The sequence below is a fragment of the Euleptes europaea genome, chromosome 15, assembly GCF_029931775.1.
Source record: "Euleptes europaea isolate rEulEur1 chromosome 15, rEulEur1.hap1, whole genome shotgun sequence".
Lineage (NCBI taxonomy): Eukaryota > Metazoa > Chordata > Lepidosauria > Squamata > Sphaerodactylidae > Euleptes > Euleptes europaea.
This window is the reverse complement of record NC_079326.1, coordinates 44850072-44876838: the sequence shown is the minus strand read 5'-3', so window position 1 is coordinate 44876838 and position 26767 is coordinate 44850072. Positions and strand designations below refer to the sequence as shown.

Sequence of the window (26767 nt, the reverse complement as noted above, 5' to 3'; positions counted from 1 at the left end):
TCACCTAGCATGTAACTACTTATCCTATTATATTTTGTTGCTTCCAAAGAGGCTTAGTCACCCACTAGGAAGCGACAGAGGTCAGATCAGTGAGTGACTTAGTCCATTACCTCATTAGCCAATCTGGCCATCTGCCGCTGGGAATACAACCTCCGTTCCGAAATCCTTACTGGTGGTTTTGAAGAGTTATGTTTGGAAGCTCATTGACTGGGGGATTTAGCAGCATTGTGCTAATGAAGTCTGCTAATTATGACATGTAGCTGGTAGACATATGTTGGTATCCTTCTCCGGAGATGGAAATCATAATGATGAGGAATTTGAAGACACAAGGGAAGGGATCAATTACCCAAATATACATACCACTCAATGAGGTCAAAAAGGCCATTTGAGACATAAGGAGCACACAGACACGGACCCATGGGACAGGGAAGCATGATGCATACGCCAGAGAAGGTTGTAGGATAAGGGTCTATTATCAAGTATATAACATAACTGAGCGAAGTAAGTTCCACCTTCTCTTTTCACTGACAAGAACCCCTCTAATTCTAACCTTGCAATAGTTCAGCATTGCTAATTAAGATTAAATTCCCACGACCCAAAAGGAGAAGAATTGTCTCAGAACTGCCTATCTGAAGGTGGAAAATAATGCTGCACTGGGCACAGAATTGCCATCAAAACTGGCAGTCTTGTATAAAGGCCCTCTGGCTATTTATGTGACATCATTGTGCTTTGTATTTAGGGCTGCTGGGGGGGGGGGATGGTGGCGGCGGAAAGTGCTGTCAAGTCTTAGCCAATTTACGGAGACCCCGTAAGGCTTTCAAGGCAAGAAAGGAACAGAGGTGCTTTGCCATTGCCTGACTCTGCGTAGCAAACCTGGACTTCCTTGGTGGTCTCCCATCCAAGTACTAACCAGAGCCAACCCTGCTTAGCTTCTGATATCTGATGAGATCAGGCTAGAATTGGGGCATCCAATAGGGGAACAAAATTGTGGAATCCCTGGTCAACCTAGAAGTCTATGGCAGTGGGCAAGTCATGTCTTATAATATTGGGGCTGGGGATGGATGGTGTGAAGGAGACCCAGTGGGAATCTTGGCCTGGGACCCATGGTGCCTCTCAGCAACTCAGTCTGTGCTTCCGTTATTCCACATCATGGATAGGGATGCTGCCAATTTTGCCAAGAAGAAGAGTTGGCTTTTATACGCCGACTTTGTCTACCATTTAAAGAAGAATCAAACCGGCTTACAATCACCTTCCCTTCCCCTCCCCTCATTATGACTTAGTGATGTGAATGGCTGCCAATCAGTTTGAATCAGCATTGTCTGTGTGCGAGTGCAGTTTTGGGAAAACCCCAATGCAAACTGGCTCAGGAAGTCTTTGAGGTTGCTCAGCATGAACCCAACAGACCAAGATCGTGTCTGATCACCGCCTTCAAACACAATAAGTTCACCAATCAAACTTGAGAGCCAGTGTGGTGAAGTGGTTAAGAGCGTTGGTTTGGAGTGGTGGACTCTGATCTGGAGAACCGGGTTTGGTTCCTCACTTCTCCACATGAGCAGTGGATGCTAATCTGGTGAACTGGCTTGGTTTCCCCACTCCTACACATAAAGCCAGCTGGGTGACTTTGGGCTAGTCACAGTTCTCTCCAAACTCTCCCAGCCTCACCTACCTCACAGGGTGTTTGTTGTGGGGAGAGGAAGGGAAGGAGATGGCAAGCTGGTTTGATTCTCCTTAAAAGGTAGAGAAAGTCAGCATATAAATAAAAAACCCAAAACCAACCTACTTTGATGTATCCTTTAAAAAAAATTTTTTAAAGATATTATTCATGACTGACATCTCCAAGCAATGAATTTGGTCTCCCAGGGATATTACTTGTTCTGTTCACTGAACTGACAGAACACTCCTACATAGTGAGAAATAATATAGTGATTCCACTGAATAATAACAAGTCATTCGAAATATCAGTTCCCATGGTGTGTGCCTCACAAGGCAACACAACTTTGCCCATTGTCCTAACAATGTCTTTGCTTTTGTTCAGTAATTAAAAGCAACGTAAAACAGAGTGTTTATTGCAAATATTTTTTTTATAGTTTTAGGATAATTTTTGGAAGGCTGTCGTTAATGGTGGAGACTTTTTTTTTTTAACCACAAACATTAGGGGTGTGCACCGATTTTTAAAGGTATTTTTGGGATACAGGTTTATTAGACCCGGAAATTTTAAAAAAAATCCAGAAAAAGCTGAGCACTTAATTCGGCTTTCCACGAAAAATTGAGTTTTGGGGGGTTAATAAGCCCGAAAAATACGGGGCGCAGAGCTGAAGGCTGGGCTTAGAGCAAGCTCAGCCCTCAGTTCTGTGCGCGGGCAGCCCAGTCCTAACTGGGGGGGGGGGGCAAACTGGCTTAGGAGCTGGCATGACCCCAGCACCAGCATTAGTGCCACTTGTGCCAGCTAAACTGGCACTAACGCCAGCCCCAGGGAGCAGCATGAGCCACGGACACCAGTACAGCCTTGCTGGCAGCATTTTCCTGGCATGCGGGCTCATGCCAGCATCAAAGGGGGCGTTCCCAGGGGGGAGCTGGCCAAGTTACGCCTGGAAAAAGGCAGGTGTAGCCCCAAGAAACCCTATAGGGGAGTTTCACGGAGTTTTGTTAAAATGACTTTTTTACTTTCCTTTTGGGGGCCGCGAAGTCACTCAGGAGGCAGTGTGGTGGCGCCATCCTCGGGCACTTCTTAACCACCACCACCCCTTAGGATTGCGCAGTAAGTCTGTTTATGTTTCTGCTTCTGCATCACTGAATCCAAGCCTTTGGCTGGAATAAGATCCATCATCTGAGTGAGGAGTATTCGATAGAACTCTAGGGGCTAACTTTGTTCATTTGTGAAGCATAGGGTGTTTATTGGTTGTAGAGTGCGCACTAGATGGTAGACAACATGGGAAACATGTATCACCTGTCCTGGGAGTGCAGCAGTTCTGTAAGCAAGTGCACTAAAGGTAAAGGTCCCCTGTGCAAGCACTGGGTCATTCCTGATCCATGGGGTGATGTCACATCCCGACTTTTACTAGGCAGACTTTGTTTACGGGGTGGTTTGCCAGTGCCTTCCCCAGTCATCTTCCCTTTACCCCCAGCAAGCTGGGTACTCATTTTACCAACCTCGGAAGGAGGAAGGCTGAGTTAACCTTGAGACGGCTACCTGAAACCAACTTCCGTTGGGATCGAACTCATGTTGTGAGCAGAGCTTGGACTGCAGTACTGCAACTTACCACTCTAAATTTCCAGAGCAAATTGGTTCCTGGTAGTTGCTCTTTTATTACATGACTAAATACGATTCTAGCCATTTGTTTTTCTTTCTAATTGCCGAAGAGTAAAATAGTGTCCCAACCATAGCTAGAAAAAGGAGAGCGCTGAGATGTTATGGAATAATAAAAATCATGTACAGAAACATACGGGGGAACTTTATGAGTCTAAAATGGCTCATAAACAGCTTTTTTATTGACACTCACCTGGAAAATGTCATCCCAATAGAGAGCTTAGTGGTCCATCCACAAGTGTAGTAGCAATTCACTCCACAGTTTTGTAAGAAATGTTCAAGGCCTGTAAGCTTAATTAACATGGAATTTATGGTTTGGAGCTCAATTGCAACAAAAATAAAAATATATGCAGTGTACTAAATGTGCAGTAAAACATGATTCGCTAAACCCTATTATGGGTCAAGGCTCATTAGAATAGTGTTTTGCAAAAGAACAAGGTACTTCACTCTGTCTGAAGTCAGGAAATGTATCCCTGGAGATTTATTTTTCATTGCACCCCATTAATCTTTGGAGGGACCAAAGGATATAATAAATACTGCACACATGAAGTCACAATCAATTTATGACACCTTTAAGCAGGTTCCGCCCAATGAATATTAAAATACTGCAAATGTAAATATGAAACTGTAGGATGCACTTAAAATGGGTGCTTCAAAGAGCAAAGAGTCAAGGTCCCTGATAGAAAGACCATGTAGAAAAGGAAAGAAAAATGTACATGGTTAAATATGCCATCAAATGCCAGCAATGCCCTTCCACTCTCTATATCGGACAAACAGGTCAGTCCCTATGCAAAAGAAGGGTTGGGATCACTGGGGATGTGGGGGGAGGTAGTTGTTAATTTCCTGCATTGTGCAGGGGGTTGGACTAGGAGGATGACCCTGGTGGTCCCTTCCAACTCTATGATTCTATGATTCTAATAAGTGGCCATAAATCCGACTTTAAAAACCAGAACACCAGTGGGAGAACATTTTAATCTTCCATGTCATTCCACTGCTGACCTAAGAGTGGCAGTCCTCAAACAAAGGAATTTCAAGGGGAAATTACAACCCGAGATTGCTGAATCTGAGAATTCACAAGTGCAGAACAATAGACACTGGGCTGAATAGGGTCATAGGATTTTTATCTCACTAAAAGTGAAAGGTAAAGGTCCTTTGTGCAAGCACCGGGTCATTCCTGACCCATGGGGTGATGTCACATCCCGACGTTTACTAGGCAGACTTTCTTTATGGGGTGGGTTTGCCAGTGCCTTCCCCAGTCATCTTCCCTTTACCCCCAGCAAGCTGGGTACTCGTTTGACCGACCTCGGAAGGATGGAAGGCTGAGTCAACCTTGAGCCGGCTACCTGAAACCAACTTCCTTTGGGATCGAACTCAGGTGTGAGCAGGGCTACAGATGCTAATTTTCTGCATCCTAAGTATGCAATAACATAAATACAGTAGTGAAAGACTAAATCAAAAATGTGACATGAGTTCATTTGCATGATCATAAAACACACTTATGCTGAGATCAGGAAAAGTTGCAAATGAAAAATCTGTGTGTAGTAATGGCAATGTTCACTTTGAGCATTACCGCTTAAGATATCTGTTTATATATATATAAATATATATTTATATATATATTTAAAATTCAACCAATCGCGATTTAGTCTCTTTGATCCTGAGTCATCACCAGATAAAATTACTGCTTTTTTAATGCAAAGAATATGCATTTGAAAATGTGGAAATTAAGCCCTAAATCATCGAGGGCTCATAGAGGTCTGCCATCCTGATGTGAAGATCGACATCTGAGCTTTTTGTGCCGCAACCACAAACAGAGCCATCTGCCTCTTGTATTCATATCCGCATTGCAAGCATTTTATCAGTTTTTTTCCATGGCTTTCCCAAATGATGTAAGAATCTTTGGTGGGAAGTAGAAAACTCAGTTAGAGATCTCTAGCATTCGTATCAGAACTCAAGTTCCCAGAGATCACTTGACTGCCCCTTTTGATACTTTTATGATGGATCAAGCTTGAAGAAGAAGGGTTGGTTTGTATATGCCGGCTTTCTCTACCACTTAAGGGAGAATCAAACTGGCTTACAATCACCTTCCCTTCCCCTCCCCACAACAGACACCCTGTGAGGTAGGTGGGGCTGAGAGAGCTCTAAGAGAGCTGTGACTAGCCCAAGGTCACCCACTGGCTTCATGTGTAGGAGTGGGGAAACCAATCCGGTTCACCAGATTAGCATCCGCCGCTCATGTGGAGGAGTGGGGAATCAAACCCGGTTCTCCAGATCAGAGTCCTCCGCTCCAAACCACCGCTCTTAACCACTTCACCACGCTGGCACTCTTGAGTGTGCCAACCATCTGCTGTGCAGAGGAACTTGGGTGTGTTATTTTAATCCTGCAACAGGAACTCACACTAGAGACAGGAATCCAAATGGAGAGCGCAGTATCCAGCAAAGATGCATAGGACCACTTTGGCACACATGGGACCCAATCCATCAATTAGAACTGTACGTGGAAACCCGCTGTCCCCTCCCACAAAGATTGCCCTTGTACTCCCTGAGTGTTGGTCTGTACATTCCTGTGCGAATAAGGACTGCAGTGTACAATAAGCATGAAAGTTACAGCCAATGGTGGTGATGGTGATAATGATGATAATAATAATAAACACCCACCTGCCATCCATATAACATTTTTATTTATTATTATTGACCTCCATGTCAGTTTTTAATCAATTTCTACGGAGTGTTTTAAAAAAAGCAGTTAAAAGGCCCATATAATGTAGAACCCCCTTGATAAATGCAATAAACAAATGACATATTCAGAGGAGGGGAATCAGCATCCCATTAGAACAGGGAAAGGAAGATGAGAACGACATATGGTTGTATAATTAGCGTGATTAGAAAGGCACGAGAGAACCGAGGGGAAGCTTTAGGGAATGTGTAATAAGAAACCAACATCTCTAGTTCCTTGTTAAGTCAACTTTAAAACCACACTTTATTGTTTAAAAAGGGAGCACAGAAAAAAGAAAGCAGACACAATCTAGCCAAAGTTAAGCATTTCAGGCTACAATCCTGTGCATGCTTCCCTTGGGAGTGAATCCTATTGAGCTCAGTGAGATTTACTTCCAAGTAGACGTGCTCAGGACTGCATGGTTAGCAACCTCTTTCATTTCTGTGGACACAGATTTAAGCACATGCTTTGTTTGCCATGGGAATCCCTTGCCACAACTTTCCCACAAACCCTGTCCCCCCCCCCCACACACACATACACACACCATTAGGTAGCTGAGGCAGAGTTGGTGGTTCAAGGGCTTGGCTCTGGATGTTGCTGGTGTCACGGCTATTTTCTCCAGGTGATCTGATCTCTATCAGCTGGAGATCACTTTTAAGAGCAGGAGATCTCCAGCTAGTACCTAGAGGTTGGCAACCCTATACTGGAGTCATGGTGAGTGTTGGATTTGTGATGGAGAGGCAGCAGCATTCCTGAGCAACAGGTTGTCTTGAAACAACCTGGCCATGTCATTGAAAATCCAGAATGCATCATAAATCTTTTAACCAAACCCTTCCCCATTAACAGTAGTTTAGGATTGAAATACCAGAACCTGGACTAGGATTGCCTGGGCCCCCACTCCCCAAGCCACTGGTGGGGGGGTAGGGTTGCCAGATCCAATTTAGGAAACTCCTAGAGATTTGGGGACGGAGCCTGGGGAGGACACTAGGATTGGGGCTGGGGGAGGGGAGGGACTTCAATGCCATACAGTCCAATTGCCAAAGCAGCCATTTTCTCTAGGGAAACTTATCCCTAACGGCTGGAGATCAGTTGAAATAGCAGGAGATCTCCAGCTTGTACCTGGAGGCTGGCAACCCTAGGAGGACAGGGACCTCAGTGGGGTACAATACCATGCAGTCTGACTGAAGGACTGTGAAAAAATACACCAGTTTGTCTAAATGTATCTTGCCTTTTATTTTGCAGCATTGAAATCTGTACTATTTACAATTGATCTTAGACTGCATTCAGAGTTTCAGGCGTGGCAGCACTAAAGAGAGACGACTTAACATGTTTGCAAACTACATATCAGAAGTCATTAAAAACAAGAAGGAAAATGGCTGTAAAAGAAAGGGTTAACCCCCCCCCCCATTATAAGGTATCTCAGGCCAATTCAGCAAACTGCTGTCAATTCCACAATGAAATATTTCCTGCTATTGGTACTGAGGTGAAGACTTTGGGTCAGGAACACGAAGCGTCGGAGTTCCATTGTAAGTACGGAAAGTTTAGCAGTTCAGTTATTAATAAGAAAGGTCCCCCCACAGACCCTCGGCACCAGTTATGGGCTCCACTCTTCGTCTCTTTCGTTGACCCCTTCGTCTTCCTCTGGGAATGCGGAGCCAGTCTGGTTTTTCAGGTGCTTAACCCCTGCAAGTAGAAAGTGTCTTTAACACCACACAAGCAAGCCAAAAGCCTTTGTCTTTTCTGTGGAAGGAAGAAGTAAATCAAATCAAATCTGTGTATAGCATCAGGCTGCCTGAAGAAGTTATTCTTGTTGGCAAGATTATGTTTAAATGGACCACAACAGTGGCACCTTGGGGCTATCAGAGGAAGCATTCAGATATCTCTCTGGATCCAGCTCTGACACTTCCTCCAGCTTCTCCAAATGTATGAGGACATCAAAGGGAAAATAGGGTTGCCAAGTCCAGATTGGGACATTCCTGGAGATTTGGGGGTAGAGCCTGAGGAGGGCAGGGTTTTGGGGAGGAGAGGGACCTCAGTGGGATATACCATATACAGTCCACCCTCCAAAGCAGCCATTTTCTCTAGGGAAACTGATCTCTGTGGTCAGGAGAGCCGTTGTAATTCCAGGAAATCTCCAGGCCTTACCTGGAGATTGGCAACTCTAGGAAGGGAGGAAGGAGCTAGGACGTTCCTGCTCTCCCTCCACCTACCAGCTGCCATTATGAGGCTGTAAGAGGGAGAGCAGAGATCCATCCACCGCTCCTGGTTCCAGTTCCAACTTTTCTTAGAAGCATAGTCTTTTCCTGTGAGTCTTGTCTTCTCATAATGGGACCAAAGCACGATAGCCACTGTTTAGTCATTTCAGCTTCTAGGGAAAGTTCAGGCTCGATTCAACCTACAACCCACTTATTTGTCTTTTTGGCATTTTCTGCTAAAGCCCCCCAAATATCTGTTTTGAGCTGGCTCCCTGGACCCAAATTTTACCAGAGCAGTGCAGAAACCAGCCAAGTTAATACAGGAAGGGAAACCATAACTTGACAGAGCCTGTGGCTTCTCTTACAAGTTACTGGAGCAGCGTGCCACCCAAAATCAATTTTCTACACCGTTCCAGTAACAGAAGACCTAGCCCTCTGGTTATATTTATATCCACATCACTCAAAATGCATTTTCAGTTTGCAGGGTTGCCAAGGCCGTTGCCTCGATGCGAGCGGCATAGCTGTTGACAACTCTCAATATAAACCAGTGCTTCTTTCGTAAAAGGAAGATTTGGGTTATTTGATACCATCCGTCACCTCCATTCCTTTTGCCACGGCATACCTGTCTGCTATAATTCAATGTAGCCCCCTCAGCTTTCTTGCTCAGAGGACATTCTGGGAGAAAACGCACGGTCGCTTTATCCTCCTTTAATCCCTGTTTTAGCCAGGATCGAACGCACGCGTTTCGCCTAATGTGCGTTCGATCCTGGCTAAAACAGGGATTAAAGGAGGATAAAGTGACCATGCGTTTTCACCGTCTGTTTATACAAAGCACAGCTGCCCTGAAGTCATTCTGTTCACCCTCTGCGGTACCTTTTGTGTTCGGCTATGACTGGGCTCCTCATTCCCGAATGGAGATCTCTGGGCTCTGACTGAAATGCTGTTTGGCATTTCAGCTTTTGTCTGGCGGTGTTCTTCCTCTCTCACCATCTGTCCTACAGCAAGGCTTCTCAGCATACCGATGATTTCCCTGGGCCCAGGTTTCCTTTCTACCCCACAACAATCAGAAGGCACCCCTAGGTTCGCCTGCCTCAGAATGACCCTGATCGATTTCCCTGATGTCACAAATTGAGTGAGAAGGGTATCGATGTTTGAGGCTTTTTTTTTTGGTCTCGCTTCTGAAGCGTGCTATGTTCTTCGTTCCTTTCCCTCAAAAGGTTCCAATTTCACTGCAGGTAATTTAATCCAATTAATGTCGAGGAGGAAAGCCTGAATGCCAAGTCGTTTTCTGTAAGCAGGCGCTCATACGCTCTGAACTGGTAATGCATTTTAGATTAAATCACCACCTCCGAGCATATTTGCAGATTCGGGACAAATTATCTGCGCAAACGAGGCCACTCTCTGACATTCCCACAGTCGTAGCATGAAATCTCCAGTGGGAAAATGAAAATCTGACAGCTGGCTACCCTATCTGGCTAAATGGACATGAAATTTGAAAGTAAGCTTCAACAATATGCCACAACGCTGCTAAACATTCTTGGCCTGTACAGTAGCTCAAACGGTTGATACAGATCCAAGCTGCTGATTAAATTCAATAAATTAAAACTTTTAAAGTTGGCTTTTAAACATAATGTGGGTTACCTATAGAAGAACTGATCTAAAGATTCTCTAAGGCACTCCCAGAGTGTTCCTGATCTCCTCATTCAACTCAATAGGAGAGTTTTGTAATATTTCATCTACCAGGGGGGGGAAAAGTTTGTCTGGAGCTGATAATGCTACAAAAGAAACTAATGACTACTACCGGTTGAGTATCCCTTATCTGGACTGCTTGGGACCAGAAATGGTCCATATTTTGGATCTTTCCGTATACTGGAATATTTTGGAATTTTTGCATATACATAATGAGATGTCATTTAGAGGAGGGTGCTGCATTAGTTTTCTGCTGCCCCAGAAGGTCAGACCAGAACTAATGGGTTGAAATTAAATCAAAAGAGTTTCCATCTAGATATTAGGAAGAATTTTCTAACAGTTAGAGTGGCTCCCCAGTGGAACAGGCTTCCTCGGGAGGTGGTAAGTGCTCCTTCCCTGGAGGTTTTTAAGCAGAGGCTAGATGGCCATCTGTCAGCAAGGCTGATTCTATGACCTTAGGCAGATGATGAGAGGGAGGGCATCTTGGCCATCTTCTGGGAATGGAGCAGGGGACACTTGGTGTGTGGGGGGGAGGTAGTTGTGAAAGTCCTGCATTGTGCAGGGGGTTGGACTAGATGACCCTGGTGGTCCCTTCCAACTCTATGATTCTATGATTCTATCTTGGGGATGGGACCCAAATTCATTTATGTTTTATATACCATTTATACACATAGCCTGAATGTAATTTTAAACGATTTTAAAAATAATTTTGTGTACATTGAACCATCAGAAAGCAAAGGTGTAGCTATCTCACCAGAATACCTGTATCAGCAGTTAAACAAGAGCAACAACAAACAAACTAACAACGGCAGGCTTTCAGTCTCCACCTACAATGCTGTGTACACTGCATTTTATTTTTTTAGGTGAGAATAAACATTGAAAGAAAGCAGCACGGATCTGCCTGCATGCCAGCTCGAAGGGTCCAGTTTTCAGATCAGTTCGGATATGGGATGTCCAGTTAAGGGATACTCTGTCTGTACTGTATTCTCAGTTCTCAAAGGGGGGAAATTGCCTCTTGTTTGATTTAAGGCTGAGTTTTTCTTTTTGTTTTGTGTGACATCAGAATGTAACTGAGGCATTGTAGTTTACCAAAAAGAAAGCATCATACAGGAGCATCTTCAATCTTTGTTTAAAATCCTGGGGTGGGAGGTAGAAACATTAGTTCTTGTTTTTTTACAACTGGATATATGTATGCCAAGGAAATATGTCTAGCCACTTTCCTGTTGGGTGAAAGACAAATACCAGAAGGATAGCCATGTTAATTGGTTACCACAAAAACAACCAAACCAGAATTTAAAGATGAATTGAGCTTTTGTGATCTAGAACCCACCACAGATGGGTGAAATATATTCTCAGAGCCCAGTGATTATTTTTTCATGTGTGTGTATGTACATACACATATACTCTTCCCAACTGAGAGTTCACTGTATAAATCTGATCTGCAAAATATTATGTCATGATAAATCTGTTGGTCCTTAAGATGCCACAATATATGCCAGCGTGGTGTAGTGGTTAAGAGCGGTGGAGTCTGATCTGGAGAACTGGGTATGATTCCCCTCTCCACATGAGTGGCGGACTCTAATCTGGTGAACCAGCTTGTTTTCCCCACTCCTACACATGAAGCCAGCTGGGTGACCTTGGGCTAGTCACAGTTCTCTCTGAACTCTCTCAGCCACACATACTTCACCAGGTGTCTGTTGTGAGGAGAGGAAGGGAAGGTGATTGCAAACTGGGAGGGCATCTTGGCCATCTTCTGGTCACTAGGGGTGTGGAGGGGGGAGGTAGTTGTGAATTTCCTGCATTGTGCAGGGGGTTGGACTTGATGGCCCTGGTGGTCCCTTCCAACTCTATGATTCTATGGTTTGAACCTCCTTAAAGTAGAGAAAATTAGGGTATAAAAACCAACTCCTACTCCTCCTCTTCTACCTGTCAACATTTTATTCTACATTGTCTCAAAGGAGCTTGAGACAGCATGCACGGTTCTCCCCTCCTCCACTGTATTTTCACAACAATCCTATGAGGTAGATTAGGCTGAGAAAGAGAGCGACAGAGCCAAGATCACTCAAAGACCTTCACGGTGAACTGAACCCAGGCCTTCAAAGTCCTAGTCCGGCTCTCTAACCCCCGTACCACACTACAAGGTCCCTTTATGTCCTCTGAATGTTTGATTAGGAATGTATTATAAATGGATGTATTTTTCCCTCTTACGTACCAAGACGTCTGCTGCTCATCTAAATCTTGTTTATGGGAACAACGTACCTCATTTTCTATATACAACGGAAAAACCTAGCCTGGGACTTTGGCCCTGATTAATCAACCCATTTTAGATAAGGCCTCTTAATTTGCAGCCATGCTATATTAAGGTTTGCTTTGAAATAGTTTAAGGGGTCAGGCAGCATTGGGTCAGTATGTCAGGGAAGAGAAAGGAAAACTCTGGTCTCCCAAGAGTCTATTTTGGGCATTGTGGTCGAGTCCTTTTTTAAAGAAAAGAAACTCGGCCCTTGTATCTATATCTAAGACATATTTTGCACGGAACAAGTTCTGAAAACATTATATTCCCCAAAGTTCTGCAACAGGCTAGGGAAGGAAGGTTCTCAGAAGGAGACAGTCCAAAGGCCCATGGATAGGGTTGCCAACCCCCAGGTAATTACAATTAATCTCCTGCTATTACAACTGATCTCCAGCGGATAGAGATTAGTTCACCTGGAGAAAATGGCCGCTTTGGCAATTGGACTCTATGGCATTGAAGTCCCTCCCCTCCCCAAACCACGCCCTCCTCAGGCTCTGCCCTAAAAACCTCCTGCTGGTGGCAAAGAGGGACCTGGCTACCCTACCCATAGAGTAATTTGCCCTTCGGAGTTTAGACAGTCCTTTTTCCAATATGCTCATGAGTTACCTGTAGATCCATAAAAGACCATCACTGTCAAAACAAACTAATACTATGCAGTAAAAACAGGAATATTTTCTGCCTCAAGATGAGTTCAGAATTGCCACAGATGCTTCAAAGGTAATGCTGCTTAGTCGTGTTGCCAACCTCCAGGTACTAGCTGGAGATCTCCTGCTATTACAAGTGATCTCCAGGTGAAATAGATGAGTTCACCTGGAGAATATTTGGTAATTGGACTCTATGTCATTGAAGTCCCTCCCCTCCCCAAACCCCACCCTCCTCAAGCTCCACCTCAAAAATCTCCAGGTATTTCCCAACCCAGAGCAGGCAACCCTACTGCTTAGTGGCATCTGGGGAATCCCCTGGAATTACAGCTCATCTCCAGAGTACAGAGATCAGTTCTCCTGGAGGACATGGATGCTTTGGAGATTGGATTGTATGGCACTGTACCCCACTGAGGTCCCTGTCCTCCCCAGGCTCCCTCTCCAAATCTCCTACTTTCCTTTGAATGCAGGATTCCAAATAGCACTGAATCCTGCAGGGTTGCCTTTAGCAACTCGAATGGTGTCACACATTTCTGTTGAGCCCCCTCCTCTCCCCAAACTTCTCCCTTCTCAAGCATCATTCCCAAATCTCCATGAATCTGCCAAGCTGGAGTTGGTAACCCCAAGAACTCCATAACCTCCAACCTCCAGGTAGCAGCTGGAGGTCTCCAGCTATTACAACTGATCTCCAACTGATAGAGATCAGTTCACCTTAGGGTTGCCAACCTCCAGGTGGTGGCAGGAGATCTCCCACTATTACAACTGATCTCCAGCCAATAGAGATCAATTCATCTGGAGAAAATGGCGGCGTTGGCAATTGGACTCTATGGCATTGAAGTCCCTCCCCTCTCCAAACCCCCACCCTCCTCAGGCTCCACCTCCAAAACCTCCAGCCGGTGGTGAAGAGGGAGCTGGAAACCCCACTGTGAATTGTCTGGAAACCCTAGTTCACCTGGAGAAAATAGCCAATTTGGCAATTGGACTCTATGGCATTGAAGTTCCTCCCTTCCCCAAACCCCGCCTTCCTCAGGCTCCGCCCCCAAAACCTCTTGCCGGTGGTGAAGAGGGAGCTGGAAACCCTAATAGCATGGTGTAAAAAACTCAGAATGGTCATCAATGACCACACCGCAGCTGGGGCAAAGTGAAACTGAAATATGGGATCAAAAGGAACAAAACTGGCCCGATCGCTTCCTCCCTGCCCCTCAGGGCAGTCAATGGAGGAACACAGAAAGGCTGTTTTCAAAATGGAAGTGTGCCTCTTTATTCTCTCAGACTGCCCAGCTTCAGTTCCTTTTAAATCACGTTTTAAAAGTTGCTATGAGCAGGGGTGGATCCTCATGACTGGCATAGAGAAAAGCTTCTTCGGCACAATGCTGCCATATCTGCTGAGTGCACAAAGCGTGCGTGAGCGAGAGAGAGACCTGGGGTTTGGTTTAGCTTGTGGCTGAACTGCGATGCGACTCTTTTGCTGACAGCGTTCAAAAACGGCAGCCGTGAAGGCTTTCATCCCTTCAGGCAAGCTTTGCCAGCGTGCAAACATTTCACATGCGCTGGTTCCTCCGTTCCCTCACTAGTCCTCAGACAGAACGCGCCAGCCAGTCAGGAGACTTCCGATGGAAGAAATCACTTGAGTTGAACCCAAGGCCTGCTGCTTAGTCAGCGGTATTCACCGAAAGCAAGATGAGGTTTCTGAACTGATTTCTCTCTCTCAAGCCCTACAGTTCTTAGCTGGGTGCCCTTAACAATTGCTTTAGATTTGCCCAAGGGGCAAGAAAAACACCGAATATTTATAATAAAATTCCACATTGGGGTCACATGAGTGGTGGCACACTGGAGTTTTCTTGTCAGGCCAAACTGGATGAGTCTGACCTTGTGAGCGTCAACTCACACGACATTTTGTCCAACTGTGGTTTGTCAGCATGTGTTTGTTAGAATTATCACAATAAATATTATGTACGACAGCTTTAGGGTTGCCAGGTCCTTCTTCGCCATTGGCGGGAGGTTTCTGGGGTGGAGCCTAAGGAGGGCGGGGTTGGGGAGGGACTTCAGTGCCATAGAGTCCAATGGCCAAAGCGGCCATTTTCTCCAGGTGAACTAATCTCTTATCGGCTGGAGATCAGCTGTAATAGCAGGAGATCTCCAGGTAGTACCTGGAGGTTGGCAACCCTATAAAGTTTCAAAACTGGGATTGTCAACTCTGGGTTGGGACTAGGGTTGCCAGGTCCCTCTTCGCCACCAGCAAGAGGTTTTGAGGCAGAGCTTGAGGAGGGTGGGGTTTGGGGAGGGGAGGGACTTCAATGCCATAGAGTCCAATTGCCAAAGCGGCCACTTTCTCCAGGTGAACTGATCTCTATCGGCTGGAGATCAGTTGTAATAGCAGGAGATCTCCAGCTATTACCTGGAGGTTGGCAAAAAGGAAACCCAGGAAACCAACATGACAGTTTTTTATGCATTTGTTTAGTGTGCTGATAGGCATCAGTTGAACAACAGAAGACAAAGCAAAGTTGACAGATCTCAGAAACCCTCTCATGGGTATGTTAAAACAGCTCTCTTCCTTGGTTACCATGCCACCCAAAATAACAACCACCATTGTTCTCTCTTATATCTCCCTGTAAAGCATCCTAGAGAAGACGTATTTGCAGAACCGCTTGCAATAGACAGCAATGTCAAAAATAAATGCACGGAGTGAACATTAATAAAATGAGAACAATTCCATTCCCTCAGTGGAAACCAAATATTTATCTCCTCACATGATTGTATTTGCCTGGATGGTGGATGGGAAGGGAATGTAGGGGGGAAATCCCATGTACACTTAACGGAAGATATCTTATTTTAAGTATGGAACTGAGGTTTTACTACCAATAAGTACTTTTGCCCTCAGCCCGATACAGCAGCAGATGTTGGCTTGGAAGCCGGAGGGGAAATGTCATAGAAACACTGCAACACAAACATTCGATCCTTGAATTGGTTTAGCTGCAGACAGCTGATCATCCTGAACTTTAGGGAAACATAGGCAAGAAGCCCAGTAATGCTTCTTCTATACAGAAGAAGAGTTGATTTTTATATGCCAGCTTTCTCTGCCACTTAAGGGAGACTCAAACCAGCTTACAATCCCCTCCTTCTCCTCACAACAGACACCCTGTGAGGTAGGTGGGGCTGAGAGAGCTCTAAGAGAGCTGTGACTAGCCCAAAGTCAGCCAGCTGGCTTCATATGTAGGTGTGGGGAAACCAACCCAGTTGACCAGATGTGTCCATTGCTCATGTGGAGTGGGGAATCAAACCTGGTTCTCCAGATCAGAGTCCACCACTCCAAACCATCGCTCTTAACCGCTACACCATGCTGGCTCTCAGATATTCACTGTTATGTGTAGCAGGCAAATCCTTTTTGTTAAGTGTTAACCTCCAGGTGGTGGCTGGAGATCTCTCGCTATTACAACTAATCCCCAGGCGATAGAAATCAGTTCACCTGGAGAAAATGGCAGCTTGGCAATTGGCCTCTATGGCATTGAAGTCCCTCCTCTCTCCAAACCCCGCCCTCTTCAGGCTCCACCCCCAAAATCTCCAACCCAGAGCTGGCAAGCCTATTGATGTGGTCTTTACGTGATTTTTAGAAGCCAGAATGGGCAAGGATCCAGGGCACAGGCCTTCACTGATGTTTGGGAAATTCCTTGAGATACAGAGGTGCTGCTTGCAGAAGGCAGAGTTTGGGGAGGGAGCCCAGGCAGGATTTGATTTCATAAAGTCCACCATACAAAGCCGCTATTTCTTTGGGGGGAAACTGATCTTTGTACTCTGGAGCTCAGCTGTAATTCCGGGAGAACTCCAAGCCCCACCTGGAGATTGGCAACCCTACTCCCAGCCCTTTGTAAAGGCTAGTGTACTAGTGGGGGAAACAATATGACAAGGAAGGTTATTAGTGATCTGCAACAACTGAGCTGGCTCAGTTTTCTAAGTTTTCTCGGAAAAAAGCTTTAGAGGATCTGAGCTTTTTTCTGAGAATTTGCTTAAAAATAAAACTTGGGAAAACTGGATCCATTCTGAACCGCACCAGTGATTTTTCCCTTGAAAAGAATAAGCGCTTAATATTTAAAATATGTACAAATGGAATGTTAACCCCTGCAAGGCATATGGATGACAGTTTTCCAGGTGGACAGAATCTGGTCTGTTGATTGGAGCGCATGTGACGGACATCACAATGAGCAGCAAACCCCATGGAATCTGATCAGTTCATCTGATGCAAAAAAGATGGCCATCGATATCCAGGCTTGGATCCAGCACAAACGCTATGTGAAGTCCATGCAAGAATCCCCAGTCTTCCTGGCTCTGTCCTGCCCAAGCATATTTCCAACCTGCTTAGATGGGGGACCCAGATGGAGCAATAGCCCCATGGGTCAAGAAGCTGCAGTGGGGAGGGGAAGATGGGTAAAATGGCTGTTTTGCTTCTTTCCGACAGCAGAGCTCTTATCAAGCAAGAGGCGGGGAGAGCGGTTTTGCCCCCTTCCCTCTCCCTGCTGTGGTCTCTTGACCCACATGGCTATCATTTCATGCAGATCACATTACTTTGGAAATAAACTATACCAAGTTTAGAAATGGCTGCTGGAGAGGTGGGAAAGTGGTGAAGATCAGTTACTGTCAGCACCTTCTGCTAAAGAATCACTGCAGCCAATCCCCAGGGTCATTTGCTGCACAGAACAAAATGCGATTAAAATTGGAGAAGGTCTGCTAGGCATATTGAAAACCGGTATCTGATGGATTGGCTCACTGGAAATGACAATAATGCTAGGAAAAGTTGATGGCAATAGGAAAAGAGGAAGACCCAACATGAGATGGATTGGCTCAATCAAGGAAGCCACAGCCATCCATTTGCAAGACCTGAGCAAGGCTTTTACTAACAGGATGTTTTGGAGGTAATTCATTCATATAGGGCCACTGTAAGTCAAAAGTTACTTCATGGCACTTGACACACACAAGGTCTGCTAGGCATATTGAAAACTGGCATTTGATCGATGCCCTTATAGTTGGGTTTGCCTTTCCTATCAGCTTGGATATTTATGACAGAATTAAAGTCTTGGAATGAAATATCTCTTATTGCAAGAAAAACTCATAGGAACATGACTGTTTGGTCCTAATAAGATGTTTGGTTTCAGAAATAAAGGTAAAGGTAGTCCCCTGTGCAAGCACCGAGTCATTACTGGCCCATAGAGTGACGTTTACTAGGCAGACTATGGTCATTTACGCATGGGTATTTGGACTCATGTTCGCCCCCGTCTGACTCAGTTGTTCCTTGGAGTTAGGATTGCCAACCTCCAGGTAGTAGCTGGAGATCTCATGCTATTACAACTGATCTCTAGCAGATAGAGATCAGTTCACCTGGAGAAAATGGCCGCTTTGGCAATTGGACTCTATGGCATTGAAATCCCTCCCCTTCCCAAACCCTGCCCTCCTCAGGCCCCAAAAACCTCCCGCTGGTGGGGAAGAGGGACCTGGCAACCATACTTGGAGTTCTGCATGAGTTAGAAATGACCTCGCTGCCAGCCCTCGCAATGTCCGGGTCTTCCCATTCCGCTGTTCACCCAACTCTTTCCTCTCCCCTGAGCTCAGCCCGGCTGAAATCTCAGTGCAAAAGGCAAAGCAGGGGACACAGAAGCTTGCTTTCTCTCAGCCAGTCACAAAGCAGAGGTGGGGATTAAAAGAGGTGGGGATTAAAATGCTTCCTGCTTCCTCAGGGCTCTTTCTGAGCAAAAGAAAGGCTTTTTAAAACCCAGGCTTGAAATTCTCCCCCCCCCCCCACCACCTTCATTTCAGATTGCTCCGGGTTTTGTTTTTGGTTCTTAAAAGGCTTTTTAATGCGGCATTTGGGGTTGGGGGGTAGGTTTCCTCTCACAGGAATCCCTGCGAAGTAAGCCAATTACAAAGCATCATTTAAAGGGGCGGGACTTGATTTGAATTTGGAGACCGCTGGTGCAGAGATTCCCAACAGGAAAGTGTGGGTCCAGCCAGCAACGAACCTCAGGTGAAGCTCCCATGCATAAATGACCTATGTTTACGGGGTGGTTTTCCATTGCCTTCCCCAGTCGTCTACACTTTACCCCCAGCAAGCCGGGTAGTCATTTTACAGACCTCAGAAGGGTGGAAGGCTGAGTCTAGAAATAGGGTGCCAAGAATTAAACATGCAATGAGCCTTCAGAACCACTGGAGGGAACATTGTCACTAAATATAGCAAGTTTGAATCCAAGTACAAGGAATCCATCTGAAGCCCTTCTCCTTGTTCTCGTCACATTGACCACAATGAAAATGAAGGTATCCTCGCTACGCTGCAGAAAGTAATAAAATAAGACAACAGTGTAACTATGGCTGGACAGCAGAGGTTCTTTGCCCTGAGCGCGGCCACATGCGCTTCTACACTTTCTGCCTTACAACAAAAAAAGCACAAAGAAAAAAAACCTAACGGTAGGTGTGGTACTTTAGGAAAGAATAATTCTAGCCTACAAATACCATTCCTTTCCCTAGATTTAACAGCTGTTGGCTATTCATCTACCATTTCACACTTTAAAAAAAGGGGGAAATGAAATTTAATTTTTCCTTGACAATTTAAAGAGAAATGTTGCCACATCTCTCACGCAATTGACCGATCTACTTGACAGCAGATAATGCAGTATCCACTTCTCAGAAAGTGTCTTTAGCTGTTTTATCCAGGGAGTGATATATTTATTTCGTGCAATATTATTTTGTGGACATGCTAAAACAATGTGGGCTAGGGAGTTTACTTGATCCAGACAAAATGGGCATTTGCGTTCTTCTGTGATAATTTTATCGTATTGCCCTTGTGTCTCGGCTGAGTCTAAGGCATTACATCTCACCAATAAGAAAGCTCATCTAAACTTATGGACCATAAATACCATTGATAAAGAACAAATTTGATATACCCATTTCGCATACAATTCATGCAGGACAACTAAACACGTCACAGCGTTGATTCTCATCACATGCTAAAAGCACTGAATGCCTTACTGAAACCAATGGGAATCGTTATTGAGGACAATGGGCCCAGCAGGTTTTTAACTCTACTTAGGATGGCACTATTAACCACCTGGTTTACGTACACTGATTTTCAAGGTAAAGTCCTGAAATCCTGCTACATCTTAATTACGGATTACATGGATTCCTGCAGGAGAAAAATTATATATGTCCAAACCTCACAGGTGGTAGATGGCTTGCTTCAAGTAAACCAGTGGCTCCCTCAAGAGTATCTTGGAAGGTATTTACCCATTATACCTGCTGGCACCTCCATGAGGGAGACATTTAGGGCCAACTAGGCTTTACAACATCCACGGGTCCAGCCCAGAGACACCGATACCATTTCAGAGAAGAATCCAGCCATTTAAAAATGCTGCAAGGGCCCAATCCTGATCAGGCCTGTGGCAGGACCAGGCAATCTTGTTTCCCCTCCCACATGCCTTTTCAAGTGCCAAAACAGTCCCCCTCGTGGCATTTTTAAATGGATGAATTCTTCCCTAAAATGTGTTGGAGTCTGCAGGTCATCATATTTGTGGACCCTGTAACATCGAGACCATTAATGCATGGCTGTTTCCTCGCGGTCACCCCACCGACTACTTCAGGGCTTCGCTTTGATTATGCTTGCATTTTCCGACCATCAGAGGTCGACTCTCCCCGCGCATTTCCGTGCATTTTGCCCACGTTTTCTGGATTCATGTTTAGCCATCATCCAGAAAACGCTGGGGAAACGTGTGGAAACACGCGGGGAGAGCGAGGCGACAGCTGACAATTGGAAAATGCAAGCATAATCAAAGCAAAGCCCCGAAGTAGTCATCGGGGTGACCGCGAGGAAACAGCCATGACTAAATGGCCCTATTTTGGCACTCAGTCATGAAGCTGACTGCGTGACCTTGGGCCAGTTTTAGGGATCCCTTCTTACTGTAGTTCACTGAACCACGTGGCTATGTGGTACCCATGAGCCCAGGAATCATCTTTCCCAGAGTCAGAAGGAAATGCTGGCAAGAGGCGAAAGTGAAGAATATCCACAACCACCAATACCTTCCACTGATAGATCCCTGAATCCAACCCATCCTGTTTCCTGTTACTTTGATTTTAGGTGTTTTTCCCCAATGGCTCAGCATTTTCCAGATTATCTTGACGTAAGTATGAAAAGCAAGGTTCTCCTCATTCCCCCAAAAGCTAGATTGGTATAGTAGGAAGAATGTTGGTCTAGAACTGGGGAGATCCAGGTCCAAATGGCCACTCTACTATGGCCATTTCCTCTGTTGAAGTCTAAGTTACCTCACAGGGCTGTTGTGAAAATTAAAGGAGAATGGGGAAGTTAAATATGCCACCCTGAGCTCCTTGGGGGAAGGTTATGAAAAAAACAAAGAGATAAGATCTAGTACAAAACTCTAATTTGTAACTGCACCTGTTGTACAAGCCTGTTCTTTTCATGGCTTACACAGAGCTGGAATCTTGCCTACTTATGAGAGGGATTGCTAGTTTGTGTACAAAGCTGGCTCTCCAAACCGAAGCTGCCAGAAATACGACAGCCTCATGGAGTTGTCCTTAGCTGCTCATGAAGTCGTTCTCAAGAAACACCTTCCCATGCTAATCCTGGACCTTTCACCCTGGCGATCGACTGCAAAGGGGCTCCCTGGAATTGTGAACATGACCAGAAAGGCACCGCAAGTCGCTTCCCATGAAGCTAGGGTTGCCAGGTCCCTTTGCACTATCGGCGGGAGATTTTTGGGGCGGAACCTGAGGAGGGGTTTTGGGAGGGGAGGGATTTCAATGCCATAGAGCCCAATTGCCAAAGCGGCCATTTTCTCCAGGGGAACTGATCTCTATCGGCTGGAGATCAGTTGCAATAGCAGGAGATCTTCTGCTATTACCTGGAGGTTGGCAACCCTACATGAAGCCGCATAGTTAAAGCCACTACAGCATCAGAAACCACATTCCTGGCAGATGTTACAGAACCCGCCAGCTGATCTGAGCATGGATTTGGAACAGGTGGCAGCTCCCTGCCCTGCCCTGCTTTCATTTTGCAAAGCAATTTCCACGTATTAACACTGTTATCCTTACAACAGCTCTTTAAGTTAAGCTACTAGTATTGTCCCCATGCCCTGACCTAGATAGCCCAGGCTAGCCTGATCTCATCAAATCTCAGAAGCTAAGCAGGGTCGACCCTGGCAAGTATTTGGATGGGAGATCTCCAAGGAGTACCAGTGGTCGGGACATGGAGGCAGGCAATGGCAAAAACCACCTCTGAATATGTGTTGCCTTGAAAACCCTACAGGGTTGCACTACATCAGCTTTGACTTGATGGCACTTTATACACACACAAAGCCACATGTGGGAGGGAAGGTAGGGCTACCAACCTCCAGGTCCTAGCTGGAGATCTCCTGCTATTACAACTGATCTCCAGCCGATAGAGATCAGTTCACCTGGAGAAAATGGCTGCTTTAGCAATTGGTCTCTATGGTATTGAAGTCCCTCCCCTCTCCAACCCCCACCCTCCTCAGGCTCCACCCCAAAAACATCCCACTGGTGGCGAAGTGGGACCTGGCAATCCTAAGGGAAGGTGACATAGCACAGCCAGATCTCGTTGGATTTCTGAAGGTGAGCAGGGTCGGTACGTGGGTGAGAGACCACCGAGGAAGACTGCTGAGGAAGGCACTGGCAAACCACCTCTGCTTCTCACATGCCTTGAAAGCCCCTTTATGTATGGACATAAAGCCACATGGAAGAGATGAAATTTGAGGCAACAACATTGCGGAACACAGATCAATCTCTTCATTACTACACATACCTCATGTGAAGTGTGGATGTGTGAATAATGGAGATAGATGTTTGGGCAAGAGGTCCCAAAACACACAAAAGGAGCCAACGAATAACATCTGTAATGAACCAAAAAAACTACACTCTCCAGTCTACAAGGCTGCCAAGCACACACACAATACGCCGGCATCCGCCAGCATCCAGTCAGCGCCACAGGGGAGAAGAGAGTTTTTCAAGAGCAAAATGGAGACACTGTCTCCCAACATCCATTAAGCACAGAAACATAATCTTCGTGAGGATCCTCTCCTGAATGGTTATCTGGCTGCTTTTGCTCGAGAGATTATCTTTGCAATCAATAGCACTCAGATTGATTTTTCCGGCATGGTGCATTCCAGTAAAACACACACATGCACAGAAGGGAAAAACGTTTCCTGCCTGCTGGATTGAGCCTCTGCTGGTTGTTGTTGTTTTTTTTTTTTTTTTGTAATGCAAATCAAAACACAGAAGAAGGGGAATAGAGGAAGAACACAGGGCTGTTGGTTCTACAGTAGGATTATACAAGGCCTCTGAATAAGCATCGTTGTTGCAGATGGCAGCCCGTTGTACTCAATACCCCAATGGAACATAGAAAGAAAAGGAGGGTTATGATGTGGAGAGTCACAGAGCAATGGTATAGCAAACCTTGTGCATACAGAAGATGCTGGGCTGAATCCTCCACATCTCCAGGTAAAAGAATCACAGGCAACAGGCAATGCGAAAGACTTTCTCAGCCTAAGCCCTCAGAGAGCTGCTGTCAATCAAAATGGACAGCACAGGGATTGAGGAGCCAATGCTCCAGTTCTAAGGCAGCTTCTCTACATCTTCACAGAGTACGTCGTGGCAGCCCCGAGGGACATCCTGTGTTTTCTAGCTTAGCCTTGTACAAGATAGCGCACCACTTACCATGCCTTGTTGCTAAGAGTTCTATTTTTAAAGACAGCTGGCAAAACTAGATGTAGAGGCGTCCACAGGTCTGACCCATGGACGTTGCTGCCATTTTAAAAGGCAGCAAGGCCCTATCTTGATCGGGCCTGCATCGCAGAGGATCTCTTGTTCTCCTGCCCCGAGCCTTGCAAAACATCTGCAAGAGGGTAGCGCTTGGATACTGTTTTCGGCAAAGCTGATCTCTGAGTGTAAGCAAAGTGATGAGCTTTCTAGGTCTAGGACCATAAAGGGGGAAAAGTATGCTTTGTGGGCTTCCGGAGCAGACAAATGGCCTTGTCAGCTATGGGGACACCATGTTGAAAGGGCTTGTTTTGTGCACATCTTGGTTTTCTAGATATGTGAGGCAGTGTGGTTAGGGTTTCGGACCACAATCCAAGGCCCTGATTCAAATCTCCATTTAGCCCTGAAGTTTGTTGGGTGACTGTCTGCAGTGTGGGGGTGGGCTGTGAAAATTTCCCCCTTCCATCCATGAAAATCCTCCATGGGCTCCAAGCCCTATGGAGTGATGTCACATATCTTAGAATACACATATACTTGCTTTGTGTCCATAGCATTCATAATGCAATCCTTTGCTGAGTTACTCCAGTCTAGGCCCACTGACATGAATGGGTTTAGACTGGAGTAACTCAGCATAGGACTGCTCTGTTAGTGACTCCTGTAGTATTGGCAAAGGCATTTCTCACCTTCTTAGATCAGTTCATTCATTATGTTCTTCCTTAGATAATTTCAGCTAATCACAATAATCTAAATATGTAACAGTGATTTCTGTCACATCTGTCTTGAGAGATCCCAGAAATGACATTATCAGTCATTACTTGACGGGTCATGATGATTTTGTTGCCAGTTTAAGTGACCATCAGGTTTAGGGACAGAAAACAAGGGGAGAGCCTCCCTAAATCCCCCCATGCAACCATGGATGAAAGAACAGTGAGCTACCCTTGAGAACCCCTGAGTCAGACCACACTTCTGACCTGCGGCCATTCTTCCCTGGAGAAAGTTCATGACCTGTGGATGGCAATGTGCCTCTTTTCTGTCCACATTATGATCCATTTATGAAAAACAAATTAAGATTTGCATTGTTTTGGGTCTTGAGAGGTGAAACAAAGCCATGAACAAAAGTCATGATCAGGAACAAAAACCAGGCCTTAGCTTTATAAGAAACAGTACCTGAACAGTACCTTTCATGGCTGGAGGGGTATAGACACTCTGCTTCCTTTGTTTGGGGGAGGCATTCTGTGACTACGAATAAAACAAAAAAGATGTTTTAAGAAAACTGAGAGTACGGAAATAAACAATAAACTTTGTTAAACACAACCAACATTTATTCCTGAGGGGTCCCCAATCTTTTCGAGCCTGTGAGCGCCTTTATTTGATTGTTTGTTTTATTAGACTTATAGCCCACCCACCCCAGCAGATGCCAAGCTCAGGGCGGCTCACGCAGTAATAGATATACAATAAAACAACATAAGCATATAAATTATGATACAGAATGATGGGCACAATCACAAAATGGCCACCTCAGGAGGAAGAGCCACACACACAGAGGAAGCCCAAGTGCAGGTGACACAAGGAGCAAATTTTTTTTTAATTCATCAGGAAAGAGGAGGGTGAGAGAGAATAAAACCAACACTGTGGTGGTAACTTTTGCTGAAACAATATTGTTTTAATCTGTACAGCCAGTCAGATCTCCAATGAGCCCCATGACTCCACCCACCTTCCAAAAACACTCGAGCACACAGTAAATTGTCATTAGGTGCCACAGCATCCATGGAAACCACACTGGTGCCCCTGGTTTAATCTGTTAATGTTTGCATTAGGACTAAACTAAACTGAGGGAAGACATCACTTTTTATTAAACATTTGCACAACAATAACATCTATTCTCCATTTTATGCTAATCTGGGATGGGAGCTGTTCTAAAACGGGATGAAAGTGTTTGCCCATTTAGAGAGAAAGTGAAGGCTGATCTACGAATTATTACCTTCTCTCACCCAATTGGCATTGTGATGTCATTATGTAGTCAAATCTGGCTGGTCACAGAGTGTTGTGATGTCAAGACATTCACTAGGTTATTCCTTATTGGCTAGGAGGATCAATATTCCTGGAAAGACAATGACCTCTCTTAAATAAAATGTTGCAGAAGCAGCAGATTATGGGATGGACAAGGAGTAGGCAAAGGGAGTTGAAGGGAAATTTCCTCTCAAGCTGTCTTGAATGTCAGAATTAATGCAGCACTTTTTTGTACATTACATTTTTATTTCTGTGTTATGCACCCTGAGTGTCCTTGGTGTGGAGCATGTTTTTAAAAAAATTAACACAAAAGAGAAGATTAGGGCATTTGACTCATAGTGTTAGGCACTCTGCCTTCCTTTAATGGTTAAAGACTGTGTATTGTCACATGTACTCTAATCACTGGATCACAAGTGAGCAACTATGAGCCTTCTTTAGATCTTCATACTGTACTCACCAACATGCCCTACAACTAGCCAAAGCCACATGAACCCCTCTATGCACAAAGGACAAGATCCTCTCTGCCTTCCAAAGTCGGTCAGTTCTCCCATGTCCAAAGCACACAAAAAAAAAAGTTTTGACATTCAAAGGTTGATCAGTAGCCATTTAACAATACACACAAACAACAAATGTGCTCTCAAATCCCAGTCAAAGCATTTTCCTGTGTTAGCAGATATGTTAAGTATGCAAAGAAGCGCCAGACTTACCTCTAGCTGTCTAACTAGCTAAGGAGGGAGAGAAAAGGCTAGTCAGGCAGCTAGAGGCTCTCTCTCTCTATCTAAAATGTAGTTCCTTAATAAAGAACAACTTTATGCTTAATCAGTGAGTCTGATGCTTCTCTGCATATTAACATATCTGCCACAAAGGTTATGGGCCCAGTAAACCTTCTGTGGGCAGATATTTTAAGCATCAGAGAAGCGCTGGGCTCAACTTTATCTTTAATCAGTGAGACCAGTGCTTCTCTGCATACTTAACATATCTGGCAACATCCTGTAAAACAAACCTGTATTCTCATGAGGTGGGGGCTGCTACACCTGCCCTTCTTGACTTGGTTCAGCACCTGGGGCTATGTGCACATCGCTCAGTCACATCACCTGTTATAACCCCAATTGGCTGTTTGGGAGTGAGGTGAAACATTGCCTCTTAACAGAACTG

General features: G+C 45.1%; 1 protein-coding gene across 2 annotated transcripts in view; it reads right to left on the bottom strand.

Annotated features, from left to right (window-relative positions):
- Positions 1 to 7591: 7591 nt before the first annotated feature.
- Positions 7592 to 26767, bottom strand: part of PPP1R1C (protein phosphatase 1 regulatory inhibitor subunit 1C) — a 36875-nt gene continuing 17699 nt past the window's right edge. The window contains exons 4-5 of one of the 2 annotated variants that reach the window (XM_056861535.1): positions 24781 to 24841; positions 7592 to 7706 (exon numbers count right to left, since the gene is read on the bottom strand). In XM_056861535.1, coding sequence (XP_056717513.1) covers positions 7618 to 7706; positions 24781 to 24841 — 150 coding nt within the window. In that variant the 3' untranslated portion in view covers positions 7592 to 7617. Of the gene's footprint in view, positions 7707 to 24769; positions 24842 to 26767 lie in introns of both variants that reach the window. The other variant, XM_056861536.1, reaches the window with a different exon arrangement.